This window comes from Phaseolus vulgaris, chromosome 4 (genome assembly GCF_051622355.1).
Source record: "Phaseolus vulgaris cultivar YP4 chromosome 4, ASM5162235v1, whole genome shotgun sequence".
Classification (NCBI taxonomy): Eukaryota; Viridiplantae; Streptophyta; class Magnoliopsida; order Fabales; family Fabaceae; genus Phaseolus; species Phaseolus vulgaris.
The window spans coordinates 3,593,894-3,606,630 of NC_143501.1; the positions used below are offsets into that span (position 1 = coordinate 3,593,894).

The 12,737-nt window shown below is 32.6% G+C and overlaps 1 protein-coding gene and 1 long non-coding RNA gene across 2 annotated transcripts; one reads left to right on the forward strand and one right to left on the reverse strand.

The window, feature by feature from the left end:
- Positions 1-692: 692 nt before the first annotated feature.
- Positions 693-3,212, forward strand: LOC137836808 (uncharacterized). Its single transcript, XR_011085347.2, has 3 exons — positions 693-841; positions 930-1,060; positions 2,166-3,212. It is a non-coding gene; the product is annotated as an uncharacterized LOC137836808 (long non-coding RNA).
- A 1,867-nt stretch (positions 3,213-5,079) lies between these two features.
- Positions 5,080-10,357, reverse strand: LOC137836807 (uncharacterized). Its single transcript, XM_068645553.2, has 6 exons — positions 10,039-10,357; positions 6,307-6,393; positions 6,135-6,223; positions 5,878-6,023; positions 5,639-5,720; positions 5,080-5,472 (listed from the first exon to the last, which is right to left on the reverse strand). Exons 2-6 carry the CDS (start codon positions 6,341-6,343, stop codon positions 5,359-5,361), a joined length of 468 nt encoding a protein of 155 aa, XP_068501654.2. The 5' UTR covers positions 6,344-6,393; positions 10,039-10,357; the 3' UTR covers positions 5,080-5,358.
- Positions 10,358-12,737: the final 2,380 nt, after the last annotated feature.

Sequence of the window (12,737 nt, forward strand, 5' to 3'; positions counted from 1 at the left end):
GATCTTGAATTTGAATGTTATTGATAAAAAAAATGATGTTTCTAGATTAAAATTAAAATTTCATTCTAAAGCAAGATCTTGAATTTGGTTGGTATTGATAAAAAAAATGTAGTTAGAAAGAAGAGACTATATTGAAAGTGATGAGGCAAATTGTTCCATAATCATGGAGAAAAGTGATGAATAGTTGGTATGAGATAGAAAAATATTGAAGACAGGGATCTGCTTTTGATGCCATCTTCCTTTACCATTTACATACACTGATGCATGTCTCTTTCAACAACTTGTTTTTTGTTTTATGGATGTTCCTAAAGTCAGTTGTTGCCCCCTTCAGCAGCGGTGGCTGATGCCTTTGGACCCTGTTGGTGGGCCAGCCCAGGAGTTCATTTGCCACTTGTCTCTCTGTGTGATGGCCCACTGGCCCAGATGGTCTTCTTCCACTTCTCTCTTTTTTCCTTTTTCTTTTGCCTTTTTCTCACCATTCCTGAGACTTATGAGCACCTATGTTGCATGATATTGCACAATCATGATAATGTGGTTTTGTCACTTTTTGGAATGTGTCCCATACGCTATAGTGTTTCCATTCAGCATCTTCTGTATTGGAGGCTCCTGTGGGGTCTCAAAAGTGACTCAAAACCAACCAAAATCAAAACCATAACATAATAATAGTAGTAATAATGGTAATCATAATGCCCACTTTGGTAGGGATCTTGATGGAATTGATAAGATAAGATACACGAATGTGTGCCACTGCCACTACGGCTCAATCATTATAATCAACAAAGGAGGAAGCAGTGAAAAACTTTCCTTTGGGTGAACACCTTTCAAGGAACTCTCAACAAAGGTCAGTGTCATCATCTGTTTTTTTATTGTCAAAAGTTGTTCATTCCAAATCTTGCTTTAGGCTTGTTAATTTCCTCATCAAATGGTAGGTTTAGGTGTTTTAACCATCATGGTTGTGATGGTAAAGCAACAATAAAGAGTTTTCTCACTTTGATGCACACTTCTATCAATCATATGGATAAAGGAGTGGTTTTCCACTTGTATTCTGGGATCATGTAAGGTAAGATGTTGTGGTTTTTCATTTGGCAGGTTTTTGGCTTTGTTTGTCATTGGCTGTTTCAGCACAATCCATCAAGACAGTGAATTGGAGAATGATATTCATGCACTGGTTTTGGTGCTGGCTTATCTCTGGTCCAAAGTTAAAGACCACTTTCTTGATCTAATCAAGAGATTGGCTTCTTTTGACATATGTTATTTCACAAACATAGATCTGAGGGTTTAATTCTTCACCAAATGCTTAAATCAAACGGTTTTGATTATATTGGTTGACTGGTAATTAGGTGTATAGATTTTGTGGTTTGAAAACTTGAATCTGCTGAATAGACAGTGTCAGAAGTTTTCCAACACTCCAAAGTCTGCTAGATTCTGTTGTGTTGTGTCTCTTCAGTCTTGGTATTGTTGTTGAGGTTAGGTTTTTGTTTTGTTGAATATTGAATACCTACTCAAGGTTGTAATAGGTACGTCAACATGACTTCATATTTGTTTCTTTTTCATTTTATTTGGCAAATTAGCCCTCCAAGACTTAAATTTCTACATGCATCCTTTCAAATTCCCATGTCCACTTTATCGAATTTGAGGAACAAAGTAATCATTAACAGCTTACCCTAAAGTCCAATTTCAATTTGTAAATAAAGTCAGCATTCAGCAAAGTTTTATTCTCCATGTTCACATTACTTTATTCTATGAACATTTCAAAATCTCTCCAACCAAACACGATCAACCTGGTACATGGTTTGTTTGACTGTCCATGATACTTTCTGGTGCATCTGAAAGAACACTGCAATGAACATTGACCAGAGTCAAGTCAGAAACCATCAGCTTCCTATGAAGCACTATTGGTCTGACTACATAGCCTTTTTTTTTTACTTTTGAATTTGGTGACAACTATTTGTTGCTTTGGCTTTAAACTTTAAATTGGAATCGGTTCTGGAAAGTTTGAATACAATCCAAACACATGGAGGAAGACAAGCATGAATATTTTCATGTGGTGTTAATTCTCAAATATCATTGTAGAATTGAAAAACAAAGGACAGTGTGGTGTCTGTAAAAGGTTGAATTGCAGGTATCATATAGAAGGACAGTAACCGACATGTTTTTTTTTGCAGGCACCCTCAGAATCACGCAAAAGAGCTGCAAGGATCTTTTTCATTGTTGAGGTGAAAGAAATTTACCTCACAACACAATGTACTGATACTCATATGAAAAGGGTGAAGCACTGATTCCAAGTGAAAATAAAGGGAAGTACCAGTTAATGGTTGGTGCATAATTGGAGTGAAAATGTGACTAAAAATATGAGATTGAAAAAAGACAGACACAGTGAGCAGTATATAATTAACTAAGACTCATACTTCAAATGTGTTTGGTTATGCAGCTAAATGTAATTTAGCTGCTCTTACACATACAAATAGGCACACATTTTAATGCTTTAACCACTAAATTGTGAAATTGTTTCTAATCTTGTTTTCTGGTTTTCAATTTTTTTTATAGGAAACAGATAAAAACTTAATGTCTTATGGTTTTAAGAAATGATATTTTGACACTTTTCATTTTATGTACACCTACTTCACAATGTTATTATAACAGTAGCTAAATATCAGTAGCAAAATTTCTTGTAGTAGTGTATGGATGTGTAAGAAAAAAGCTTTTAAACTTCATTATATAAGAGGGTTGTTAATTGATTCAATATGGAAAAGATTTTCACAACATCATTTTCATATGGTTTGTGTCAAGGTTTGAGTGCATTATTTGTACTCAAGTGAGATGAGAAGACCAGCGAGTCAGTGACAATGGAACTCATGCTTGTTTTTCAACACTTTCTTTTTCCTTGTTCTCAATCACATCATCAATCTTATCTTTTTCTTCTCTTTTGTCTCTTTCTATTACATATCTGTAGAAGAAATTTGGATCATTTGGTTGTTACTGATGGTGATAATTTTGCAACTTCTACATGTTGATGTGGTAAAAATTTTAGTTAATCCAAAAGTCTATGCAAGAACAGGTTTTGTCATCGGATGATGCAACTGCAGTTGTACACTTGTACTGTATTTTCAGAGCTGGCAAGTTCAGAACTTTTGGATGTATCTTTGAACACATGTACCCTAACAGTATGGAACTGTGGTACCTAACAGCTTATGGGAAATATCTTCCTAAAATGTGCTTCTGTATCTGATTTAACCTTCATTGCTTCTCCATGTGCCATTGATAAATGAAGTAAACCTTTGGAACATGAATAGAACCCTTTAGTGGAAAAAAAGAGATGCTCTGCAGAAATATTGCCAAATAGCTAAAAATTCTCAAAATTTGATTATATTTATACTGAGAATATGATTCATCTGAATGTCTTATAGTTATGAAGGTAACAAAGGGTATTTTTATTAGGTAGTGATAACATGTAGTGCTATAAGATATTCTAAGAACAAGTGTTTCACTGAAATACTTATAAATGAGGACATTACTGAGAAAAGTTCATTAATGTTTTCTTAATCATTAATAGTGTTAATATAGGTGGCTCATTTGAGTTAAGTTTGCATTTCCATGATCATAAATTGTGAGACTTGGACACATCTCTTAAATGGTTTTTCCGTATCAAACACTGACACTCGTATCACACCCATAAGTCTGGGTTTGATAAATAATACATACTAGAAAATGTAATGCTACTTTGGAATTCAGAAACAGTGAAGGGAACAGAACCTAGCTAGTACCTAGTGGTGGTGGTAGGTAAGATTATTACCATGGTTTTGAAGGCTGAGTATTTGAAATCATGTTACCGACCAACAAGACCAGGAAACAGTGGTGTTGGCAGCAAAGGTCACTTTCAATTAGTGTTAAATCCCAAGGTTGATATGCAGAAAAAGACTTCTCAAGGATGGATAACTAGCCAAATCTGGCTCAAACAGCGTCTCATCAAGTTTCAATGTCATCCTCCTATTTTGATATACTCAAAAAAAAGTAATTTTAGAAAGAAAAAGATAAAAAAAATAAAGTGTATAAATTGAGTTGGAGAAACAATTTTGTATATTTTTTATGAATGATTTTCAATTCATATATAAATTAGGTTTATTTTATGAAAACTTTATTTTATTACATTTTATGAAGTATTTTTAAAAAAATAATTCAAATACTAGAGATGTTGACTAAATTTTATTTTGTGTGCATCCATAACAAAAATTGAGTTAAGGAGTAAAATATGTTTTAGCAAATTTTTCCTCCATCTCTACACCTTCTTTTCCACTTTCATATTTTTTTTTTAATTTTATTAATATCTTTTATTTAGGATTATTTAAAAAATTTTAAAAAATTAAAATTGACCTTTTATAGTTGATATAGAGGTGCAAAACCTCCACACCTTCTCTTACACTTTCATATTTGTTTTTTAATTTAAACAATATCTTTCATTTAAGATTATTTAATTTTTTTGCAAAGGTTATAACCAACTTTTCATAATTAATAAACTTTCATAATTAATATAGAGATTGTAGAGGAAGAATTTGCTTTATGTTTTTCATCCTTATAAAATATTACAAATGTTTGCTTTTCGTGCTCTAAATTTTTTATTTAGGTCTTCAAAATTATAAATGTATTGTACTTATTAATAGAGATGAAGTCTATTACTAATTTTTAGTATTTAACCTATTATCTGCATAAAATAATTTATTATATTAAATAAAAAATTATGTTACATAAATAATCAAGTATGTTAAAAGATAATCGATTTGTATTAAATGGATAATTAACTACATTAAGTTTATAAATATATAATCCATCATGTTAAGTAACTAATTAATTATGTTAAAGTGAATAAATAATTAAATGTTAAACGTCATTAATACATTTTGGTTCTATCAATAAGATGACACATTTAAAAATATGAAAAAAAATCTAAAATACTAAAACTTTTAAAGGACTAAGAACAAACATTTTTAAATTTAAAACAATGGATTTCAACTCTATCAATATCAACAACACATATCTATAATTTCAGAGGACCTAAAAGTTTTAGAAAAGAAAACCAAACACTTGTAAATTTGAGAAGTGTGAGCTGCCATAACCTTTTACTCCTCTGGTTCCTATTGTTAACTGAAATATCCAATTCCATATCCAGTTTCCATCCATGGAATTAACAAGATTCTATACTGTGCAACCATTTCTTTCACTGAGATGCAAAGCAATGGCTTTAATAAAAGGTTCCTGACTAATATAATCCTTTCCAGTTCAAAATAGGATTTAAGATTTACATGTCAACAAGCATCAGATCAAATGCTTATGTATTATGGTAACACTGGCAACACCACAAGGTTATGGTTTTTTCCTAAGAGCTAATGCCAAAAGATAGCAGAGAGCCGAATCAACAGATGATAATGCAACAATAAGCAACGCAACCAGGATAAGAGTCAGAACCGCAGTCCTCAGCTGCAAAGGATTAACAGAAGTATGTAATCATTCAACACATTTCACAAAATTATAAAATGAAATAGAAACATATGGATCTGGTGTGGAAGAACTATGACAAAACTACAGATAATGAACTATAGTGATGCCTAACATGAAGTTTTAAAAAAAAGAACTAGTGGCGTACCGTACTGCTAAAACTTGGCCACTCAACGTATTTCAGCTGGCTAGGTTGCTCGACCAAAAATACAAATAGATATTTTAGCCCCCTGGAAACAAAGAGGTTTGTATTTTTTCAGTAACATTCAAAGGTGAATTCTACTGGTCTTTAATTAAAGTAAAAATAGTTTCAGTTCATACAGGTAGTGCAGATAGTATTTCATTAGGCTAATGCAATTTAATGACAGGTTAAAGTTAAACAAATACCATATGACTTCTTTGATCAATGATAGCAACAAGGGCTCTTCAGGCAAGCCATCATAGCTTAGATGATGATCATTCCTTGCAGCACGGGTCAAAAATTTGTTGCAACTATGGTTTGCATGTTTTTCTCTCATTTTTATGCTACAAGTCTGCAAACACAAAGCATTCAATCTAAAACGATCATTTCCACTACAAACACATGCACAAACCCATAAATTGAAGGAGATTTAAACTAGATGAGAGAGATAAGTAATAATAACCGTTTGGGGTGTCAGAGAAACATCTCCGTGACTAGCAACTATCGCTGGAAACTTTGATGGCAAAAAAGGAGCACCTCGGTGAAGGAAAGCTGAAATATATCAACAAAATATAAAGCTAAACATGGAGTAATATAAGTATGACTTAGAAGATACCGATGTAGTCAGAAAAAACCTGAATATTTTAGTGGCAACGTGGAAAGAATCACCATTTTGAGACTCTATTTCCTAAACAATCGTGACCAATCCGAAGAGCAGAAACCTGAGGAAACCAACTTGGTTACTAAAGGTTTATACATCGCAATTCATCTCAGAGTCAATATATTTTTGTCTTCATAGCAAGAACCTTGACAGTTAACAGAAAAGTACCCACTCCATACAAAAAATAAAATGAATGTACAGTAGACATGTATCAAGCAGATCAGAAAAGAAAAGAAAACACAGAAAGAAGGCTCTGATCTGTTGAATATATTGATATCTAGTGAAATTGATTCATCACCCAAACTGTCTTACACCTTAAATTTCTTAAAAATCTATTATACAGAACCCTAGAATTATAACTGTTAATTCTTGCTTAGGATGCAAAAAAATATGACCATAGAAGGCTTCGGAAAAGCTGTCAAGCATGAAGAAAGATCACAAATGTCAAATGTATCACTGTATCGTTTTTTCTACTGATATTTTTGTAGAAAACATATTTCCATGAAAACACAGCCAAAAATCATCACGAGTCAATGTACAGACTGCGCAAATAATACCAAACCAAGTTATCATTCATCCTTTGATTGTTATTTCAACACGAAAATTATTCCGTGTAAAATAACAAATTTGAAAGGATTGGATAGATGGGGACAACTGAAGTACACTGAAACAGACAAACCATTAAATTCTAAATGAATAATAGACAATAGGAAAAAATAACCATATTGAAAGAGTTCTCGAAACCATCATACTGCTTTCTCCACTAAAAGATTTAGGAAACATCTTTAACTAATTATCTGCATTTATAGCTGCACCTGTCTAGGAGTGTTTCTATTCAACGAAGATTTGAAATTCAAATAAGTTTGTGGTTGTAAGCATTACATGAATGATGTCAGGAGACTCTAAAAGTCTACACAAAACTCTTTATGCAATAAGAAACCAAGATCTGTTAATGTACAATAATCATTTCAAACATCATCATCCAAGCCCAGTCAGTTACACTGAATGATCCAATACAGCATTCTATATCATTTAACAGTTTCAAATAGTAATGGATAAAATCATCCAGAATTTCCTTCTATCACTATTTCACTTATCCACTAAAATGGAATCTTTCAGTACACTATCAAAAAGAGTCATTTGCAATCTATTTTCTATATTTTGTGTTATCAAGTGAAGTTTCAAGTCAGCCTCGGTAAATTACTGGGACTCACTTTTTTATTAGTAAAACAGAATAAGATTTCACCATATAATAAATAAAATATTAAAGAGAGTGTCAAAGAATGCATTATTTACATTTCTCTTGCTCCAAATTTTGTAGATTGAACTACACTCACTTTCTTTTGTAAAGGAATGAAATGATGAAGCTCATCTACTTATTTCCATAGATAACAATGAGCATCAGAACGAGACAATGTGACTAATTTCAGTTAAGGTTCAGCTAAACACAACTATATTTAATATAAAATAATTAATATCTTGCTTGAACATTGAAAAGGTCCTACAAGTTAGTTTCTATTTTTTCTTGCACTGCATCATGTGACCTTAGATCAGAGAAGAAGAATTGCTCCAACCATGAAGACATTTCAATAAATACAGCCGAATGATGAAAGATAAAGTAGAGAAGCTTTCACATCCAAGGTAGAGTTCTTGATTTGCATCATTAATCAATAGGTAGAACTTTCTAGCTTCATCGTTAGAACCCTCTATGCCTCCTTTTGCTTCTACCACATTTCTATATGTGATACAATAAGCCATAAATATCATCCTGTGAATCTTCATTTCTATCATGTTATCATCACTTTTGGCAGGTGAAGGTATTTCTTCTCAATGGTGAACCCAAACATGATAGATAGCCTTTTAGAAAGCCCGTGGCTATTAAATGATCAAAGACCACATTTCTTCTTGCCCAAGTACAGTTTCTACATTTGGTGCATGGACATAAAATCTGTGAGGTCTTCCTCTAGTGTAAGCAAAATCTAAAAATGACTCAACACCATCTATATACTCTCTACTAAACCTTGGGAATTTTTGTCCACTCTTTTTCCATCACCTTTAATGTAAAATATAAGAAATAGTCTCAATAAAAAATTAATAATTGAAAATAGTATTACATGAAAGATTAAAAAAGATTAATTAAAAATGTTAGTTGCGAGACCAAATGCATTATGAGCAGTTATGCACCTTATAACTACAAATCCAAACAACAGGAAGTAACTAGTGATAAATTTAAATATTGCAATACTTATGCAATATCTCCCAAAAAGCAACTTATACATAAAAGTAACCTAACAAGCAAAGCTGCTCCCAAATTTAATTACTCATTGTACAAGGTACTCTATATATTGATTTGATCCAGATTCCTAGAAAAATACAGATCAATGAATGCCTTTTTTGAGAAAAAAAAATGGTAAGACTATAACAAATTATATTCTTGTATCCTCAATCCTGAATGTAAAACCACTGTAGTTCCTTCTCCTTTTAGAGGTGGGTGGGGAATGGGAGAATGATGGTCTAATATAAAACACAGCAAAAAAATTGAGGCATCGTAATTGTTTGCAATACCAATATTGTAGCCTAGAAATCTGTCTCTAATTTTAAGGCTACTGGATTATTGAAGCATGATTTTCACTACACTAAAGTTTCAGCTTTCATTTTTGGGAAATTGAAATCCTCCAATCATTCACAGGGACATCAAATCTACTAACATCTTACTGGATGAACGCTTGAATGGTAAACCAGTATGATGCAAAACCTTTAGGTCTCTCTAAACCTTTAAGTCATGGTGCAAAAGGTTATATCACCACACAAAGTCAAAGGAACAATGGTTCATACATTCTCATCTAACATTTAACATGTCACACCAGTACTCAATGTAATTCATGAGACAGAAAAATTATCCTATATATGTCTGCAGTGACCTCTTATATTCAAGAGTTTAAGAGTTGACAATGAAATTTTGTTTTGATGTAGGGCTACTTGGACCCAGAGTATTATATGACTCAACAGTTCACTAAGAGAAGTGATGTTTAAAGCTTTGGAGTGCTAATGTTGGAGCTGATAACTGCAAGAAGGCCAATACAGTGAGGGAAGTATATTGTGAAACTGGTCAAGGGTGCAATACACAAGACAAAAGGTTTCTATGGTCTTGAGGAAGTTCTAGATACTTCTATAGACAGAATGAGATTAAAAAAAAAATTCTCTGGACAAGTTAATTTTTCCTTATGTGATTAAAAAAACAAAAGATGTTATCACTTTTAGATTCTTATTTAACAAGTATGACATTATCTTTCACTGTTATTAGACATCTATTCTTACTTTGATAAATGTTTTGGCACTGTTAATGTACTTGGGAAAAGTCCAAATGAGCTCAAGAAGCAATACTTGACCAAAAAAATTAGCATTGCTACTAACCACATCCACCAAACAGAACCAAATTGAGAATAACGTGAAAGCCTTCCAGCATCTCTATTTATTCATTACAAAACTTCTAGAATTAACAAATAACAACTTCTGAAGAAGGGGAAGTGCTAAGCAGCGTAGAAACAAATAAGGAGCACTTTCATGACTCAATTTCTACATGACACAGATAAGGAGAAAAAGCAGTTACGATACGATACAAGTACGAATCGTTCAAAATATCGCAGAATCGCGAACCTATTCTGTATCGGGCTTATATAGTGTTGCATTTTGTTTTGGGTTTTACCTCTAATTAAAATCTCGGAATCCTAACTTCTCCTCCAACAACGATTCCCCTCTTCTCCTCCGATGGCCCAAAAGCAGTGAGAACCGAACGGAGCTGCGACGCACGGAAAACCGAACGACGAGAGGAGAAAACGGCAGCGACACGAACGGCGACGACGTGAGCGCCGAGGAAACGAGCGGCGAGAGCGAACGACGAAGAAGCGAACTGCAGGAGGAGCGGGAGGCGCGGAGCCGTTGGAGGCTTGGGAGCCACCGGAGGGGGAGGGAGGTGTGGATGAGTGAGAACAGTGGGAGTAATATTTTGATGCAGTTTGAGCTTCGATTATAATAACTAATTAATTTTTATTTTTAAAATTAATTTTTATTTTATGATTTTCTTATATAATAATTAATTTTTTTTATTTTTAAAATTAATTTTTATTTCATAATATACCTAGCCCGTTTAGATAAAGTGTGTCTAGATATTTATGGGATTGAGTTAGAACTATTAAAGATCTACATAGACCAGAGAGTATAGTCGTGTATATAAGTGGATGCAAACCTCAACCTCATAAACCGGTTTTATGAGATTGAGTTAGACTTAAAGTTTATTTCTTATTATAGTATCAAAGTCATATTGACTAGAGATTAAAACATGTCATTGTATATAAGTAGGTGCAAACTTCACTCCATAAACTAATTTATAAGGTTGAGTTAGGCTTAAAATCGATTTTGTAATAAACATGTAAAAAGAAAATTAATAAATCTACATTCACATATTCTATTAGGTATCCTTGGATGCCATCTGGTGGCAGTGCATAGGAAAATTATCATAGCCTAATTTCTTAACATTGACATCAATTATATATGATAATTTGCTACACATCTTAAGATCTTAATTTTATTACTTTGAGATCGATATGTGCTATAATAATGATAAAATAAAAAAAAGCAAAAACGAAAGATGAGCCATGTTTATCTCTGGGGTTACAATATATTATCATTGGCTTCACTCACAGGATAAATCACAATCATGAGTCCCCTAAATATAATATTACAAATCATAGGAAAAGAATCTAACTATTAATTAGTAGACATGATGACAGGTATAACATAATAATTTTTCTGTGATTTTCATCTCTTTTACATCTAACACACACGTGTATATATATATACTATAATTACTGATTATATATGAAGTTGTACAAAAAATTACTGATTATGATGACTGGGAAACAGTTCTAGCTTTGTCATTAAAAGACTTTCATTGAATTGCAATATTTCAAAGCTTGATGAAGAAAAAGACTTCTCAAGAATGGATTAGTAGCAGAATCTCAACCAAGATTTAATCACATTTTGTCATCTACTGTTGCACAGTGATACCTAATATAAAAAAAATTATTTAAAAAAAAACAACTTACACATTAAAAAAATATTAATTTATATTTAGTTAATATAATTTTAAAATGATTCTATTTGAACAAAATATTATTTTTGTTTTAAATTGTACATAATTGTGAATATACAACTCTGATAGAAGTGGTTGTCTTGGTTCAAGTGAAGACTTGGTCTTGGATTACGTCAAAGTCTCTCTCCGGTTTGTTCTCTTTTTCCGAGTGGTGTCTCGAACCTTTGGTCTGTATGACGATAGTTTCTCGAATTATTTTTTAGCTCAGATTGTATGGGTTGAGTTAGGATTGTTTAGTAATTATAGACGTCTAACGGTGTGAGTGTTGAGATGGAGTGTCTTAGGTATTTTATGTTTGTATAAGGGTTGAATCACCCATGAAGAGTGATAACATAGTTATTAAAAGACAGCAGCAGAATGCATATAATTCATAAGAGGCATTGAAGGAATTTAGAATGGTAAAGGTTGAATTGAAGTGTGATTGAAGAATTAAAATTATGAGCATGAGAGAATGTGGGTGGTGGAGTGTTGAGTGAGGAAGGTGAAGCATCACCTCTTAGAGAACATGGGAGAAGGTACTGTCTGCTGATGAGGCTGCATTCATCTTCAAACTCTTTAATACTATTTTCAACCTTTCCTACATTTGGCAGGTACCATGTTACCTTTGTCCAACATATCTTATGCCACCATGGATACACCTTAATCACACATGTGCTTCCTTTTCTTCCCTCATTCAACATCTTCTTTCTTAACATGGATAATAATTAATAAGGAATTCAATATCAATCACTTTCCTAATTTGAGTTTTGAAAGACTCTCTTTCTTTTATTTTAATGATTTCAATTTTGTAAAAAATATTATATATAGTTCTATTTTACATGGTCAAACTAGGTCAGATTCTTTTTATCAAAATATTTACCTTCAGTCTCTTCAATCTCTCGAGAATGATACTTATGAATACATTCTAAAGCTCAAGTCAACAATTAAATGTATAAATTACAAGTATTTTAACGATTTTTGGGGAACAATATGGGTTGAAGTTGTGAGTGAAATATGAAAACACATGAACAATATCATTTTTAATAAGGAAAAAGCTGACGTGTCAAAAGTGTTTCCAATGGTGCAAGTTAAGGTTTAGTCTTGGATTTACTATAAGTCTCGTTGTAGGTCTGTCTCTTATCCTAATTGGTGTTTGAACCCTTTGACTTGCATGAGGTTGGTTTGTTGATGTTCTTTCAAAGGATTTGTTTTTCTTAAGAACTGTGGTTTTGTCTGTTCGGTAGGTGTTTCTTGGGAAGGTGAAGAAGGTTAAA

What these genes read in the sequence shown, in the direction of transcription:
- LOC137836807 (XM_068645553.2), bottom strand. Translation starts at nt 6,343, where the DNA reads ATGGTGATTCTTTCCACGTTGCCACTAAAATATTCAG. An exon ending in TTTCTCTGACACCCCAAACG is followed by an intron (nt 6,024 to 6,134) that starts GTTATTATTACT and finishes TTGTGTTTGCAG; the next exon opens with ACTTGTAGCATAAAAATGAG. An exon ending in GGCCAAGTTTTAGCAGTACG is followed by an intron (nt 5,473 to 5,638) that starts GTACGCCACTAG and finishes AATCCTTTGCAG; the next exon opens with CTGAGGACTGCGGTTCTGAC.